The 2,777-nt window shown below is 38.3% G+C and overlaps 1 protein-coding gene and 1 pseudogene across 1 annotated transcript in view; both read left to right on the top strand.

Annotated features, from left to right (window-relative positions):
- The first annotated feature begins 358 nt into the window (after positions 1 to 358).
- The window catches only part of LOC121920334, a 25,654-nt gene continuing 23,235 nt past the window's right edge, over positions 359 to 2,777 (top strand). The window contains exons 1-4 of the mRNA XM_042447466.1: positions 359 to 2,166; positions 2,277 to 2,357; positions 2,473 to 2,538; positions 2,660 to 2,764. Coding sequence (XP_042303400.1) covers positions 1,680 to 2,166; positions 2,277 to 2,357; positions 2,473 to 2,538; positions 2,660 to 2,764 — 739 coding nt within the window. The 5' untranslated portion in view covers positions 359 to 1,679. The remainder of the gene's footprint in view (positions 2,167 to 2,276; positions 2,358 to 2,472; positions 2,539 to 2,659; positions 2,765 to 2,777) is intronic.
- Positions 2,733 to 2,777, top strand: LOC121924509 (annotated as a pseudogene).

Genomic DNA, 2,777 nt, shown 5'->3' with positions numbered 1-2,777 from the left:
CTCAAAACGTCATAACAAACAAAAGATTACCCAGAAATTGGGGAATAAAAATTGGTAAAAATAACTCTGGTTCCCTTGGAACAATATTCTTTTACCGTATCCAAATTTGGATGCAATTCAACAAAAGGTTTAATAAAAAAATATTAACATTATAGAAACAATAACATTTATGTATAAAATTAAGTGGTGGATGTGTTTTCCAGCTGCACTTTAATAATGTTTTCTAATTTCTTTACTCTTCTATCCATTTTCTGAAGGACTCTCACAATTTTCCTATTAATGTTCAGCTGAGTCTTCAAGGAAGATTGCACTGTACAAAAAAAAAGAAATATATGAACAGCTTTTAATAAGACAGTTTATTGCAATGTATTCTCTGTTTAAGACAATATGTTCGTATATTTCTTGTTATTTACTGTCTTGTAAGTTACGTTTTCGTTATATTAAGGTATTTCGTATATAGATATATGTTATTAATGGAAACCTTAATCCTTATATGATCACCACTCTTTTTTGAAATAGACAATGCATATTTATTTAAATTCACCTGATTGTTGAAGTTCTGCCAGAGTTTGGGTTTCTGGCATGATGTCACTTGCTTCAAGGATTCCTGGTGGTCCCGATTGGATTCCAGTTCCAGAAGGTTCATCAGTAACATCTGCATTTTGATGCATATAAAAAAAAGTAAAGAGATAACTAAATCTGAAATTGTGCATTGATCATAGTAAGAATACTCTAGGAAAACTGTAGGTCGAGAATACAACTAAAAATGTAGGACATTAAAATTTCTCCATCTTTTTGCAGATAGCATAAATAAGAATACAGAGTGGCAATGCTGTTGTCTAATATATTTATCCTCCATATCTACACCCATCTATCCCTTCCTATGTTGGAAAGGTATGGCGACCTCTGGGATGGTATTCCATTTTAGTGTTGTTTTCTTTTGCAAACTTATAAGGGAAATAGCATAACATGATATTGCTATAGTTACTGTCTTTAGCAACTGTTCCTTATGGCTACAACACTGGGAAAATTCCATGGCATACCATGCAACAATGAGCCTTTACTTGTAAAGCTACAAACTTACCCGATGGATTTTTTTCCTGGGAGCCATTGTTCCCAGCCATAAGCCACAGCTCTTTCATCAGGTGGAAAAAGGGTGGTTGTTTTTCTTTGGGGGGTGATGCCCCAAAATTATTCACAGTGTTCAAAAAGGTATCACGCGTCTTTTTGAACTTCATGAATACCTCTTCGACGGTGCGGTTGTAGCCATGCATTTTTAAATGCGCTGCTACCTCTCTATGCACAGGAAGAATGGGCATAGAACGGGACCTCATGAGCATCTTTAATTTTCCGCTCCCCCTAACACTTCTCAGGAGCAGATCAGTCTCCTTCTTTGCCCATGTGGAACCCTTCCTACGCGCCATCACTGCTTCCCAAGAACTTCGGCCACTCTGCAAAGGTCCAGCGGGAAGATGGATTTGCTACGTCATCACTGTGCAGGGATTCTTGGCGCGAAAATATAGACTTGCGCCCCCTAGTGCTTTTACTGCAGTGCAGGGAGTTTGGGAGTGGAGAGAGCCAGCAGCAGCAGCTAAGTGATACCGCAGACGTTTGATTCACAACCTCTATAATTAGATTGCAGACAGCATTATTTTATATTTGCTGTCATTAGGAAAGCCATGGATAGCCATGCAGTGACCGAAAGTGGTGCCTCCACACAAGCAAGGGGGAGGGTGTGGAGTGCCAATGAAGTTTTGGCCTTATTAGAAATATGGAAAGAACAAAAATTGCAGAACAAATTAAAAAAGAATTATAGAAATTTGGATATTTTTAAGGATGTAGCTGATGAAATGGCAAAGAAAAACCATGTCAGATCTGCAGAGGAATGCAGAAGCAAATCCAAAAAAATGAGATTTGAGTATAGAAAGGTTGTGAAACATAATCAGAGAAGTGGAAGCAACCCTATTACATGTCCCTTTTACAGGGAACTAGAGGAAATCTTTCATGGGGATGTTAGCATCACCCCTCATAGGTTATCCCGAAGTCTTGATTTTGAAAGGGAGGGTGAAACCACAAATGTGACTGAGGAAACCGCATCCACCTCCATGGCTAACACAGGCGATGGAGGCACCCAGGAAACAACTACCAGACAAGACAGTGATGAAGGCAAGTAGCCCATCTGTAATGCCCGATCATTTCTGCTATGTGCGTGAGAACATTATTATTTTTTTAAAATAACAAATGCTTTACTCTTTTTTTACCCTTGAATTTTTCAGATTCTGATGACACTTGTCTCGATGACACAATCATTAATATTCCTTTCACCATTTTGGAAAGTGGACCTACGCAAATAGCAGGTAGTAGTATATAAATTTATGCCAATTTCTGGATCTATGTTGTGGTAATAAATATAGTGAACCTGTATAAGTGTTCAAAATAAATAACGTTTGTGTTTCATGGTACACTTTGAAGGTGCGACTGGAGAACAATTGGGACACTTGGAAAGACGTGCAGATGGTACCAGCGGTGGAACCGATGGTAGGTAGTATCTGCTTCTCTAAGAAAATTCCTTGTCTAAAACCCATAACATGATGCTAACATAAGAAATACATTTCCTTACTGTGGGCTTAATCTATTTTCTCAATTTTTTTAATTTCAGTACGTAACGATCCCGATGAGGAACAGGAACAACCCAATGTATTGCTGTCTCCTGGAACAAGACTGCGATCAAGATCGCTTCTCGGCCTTTTGGCTAAGATCAAGTGTAGTATCTGTTC

The sequence above is a fragment of the Sceloporus undulatus genome, chromosome 2 (assembly GCF_019175285.1).
Source record: "Sceloporus undulatus isolate JIND9_A2432 ecotype Alabama chromosome 2, SceUnd_v1.1, whole genome shotgun sequence".
Taxonomy (NCBI): domain Eukaryota; kingdom Metazoa; phylum Chordata; class Lepidosauria; order Squamata; family Phrynosomatidae; genus Sceloporus; species Sceloporus undulatus.
The sequence above is the reverse complement of the archived record's forward strand: the minus strand, read 5'-3'. Positions and strand labels throughout refer to the sequence as shown.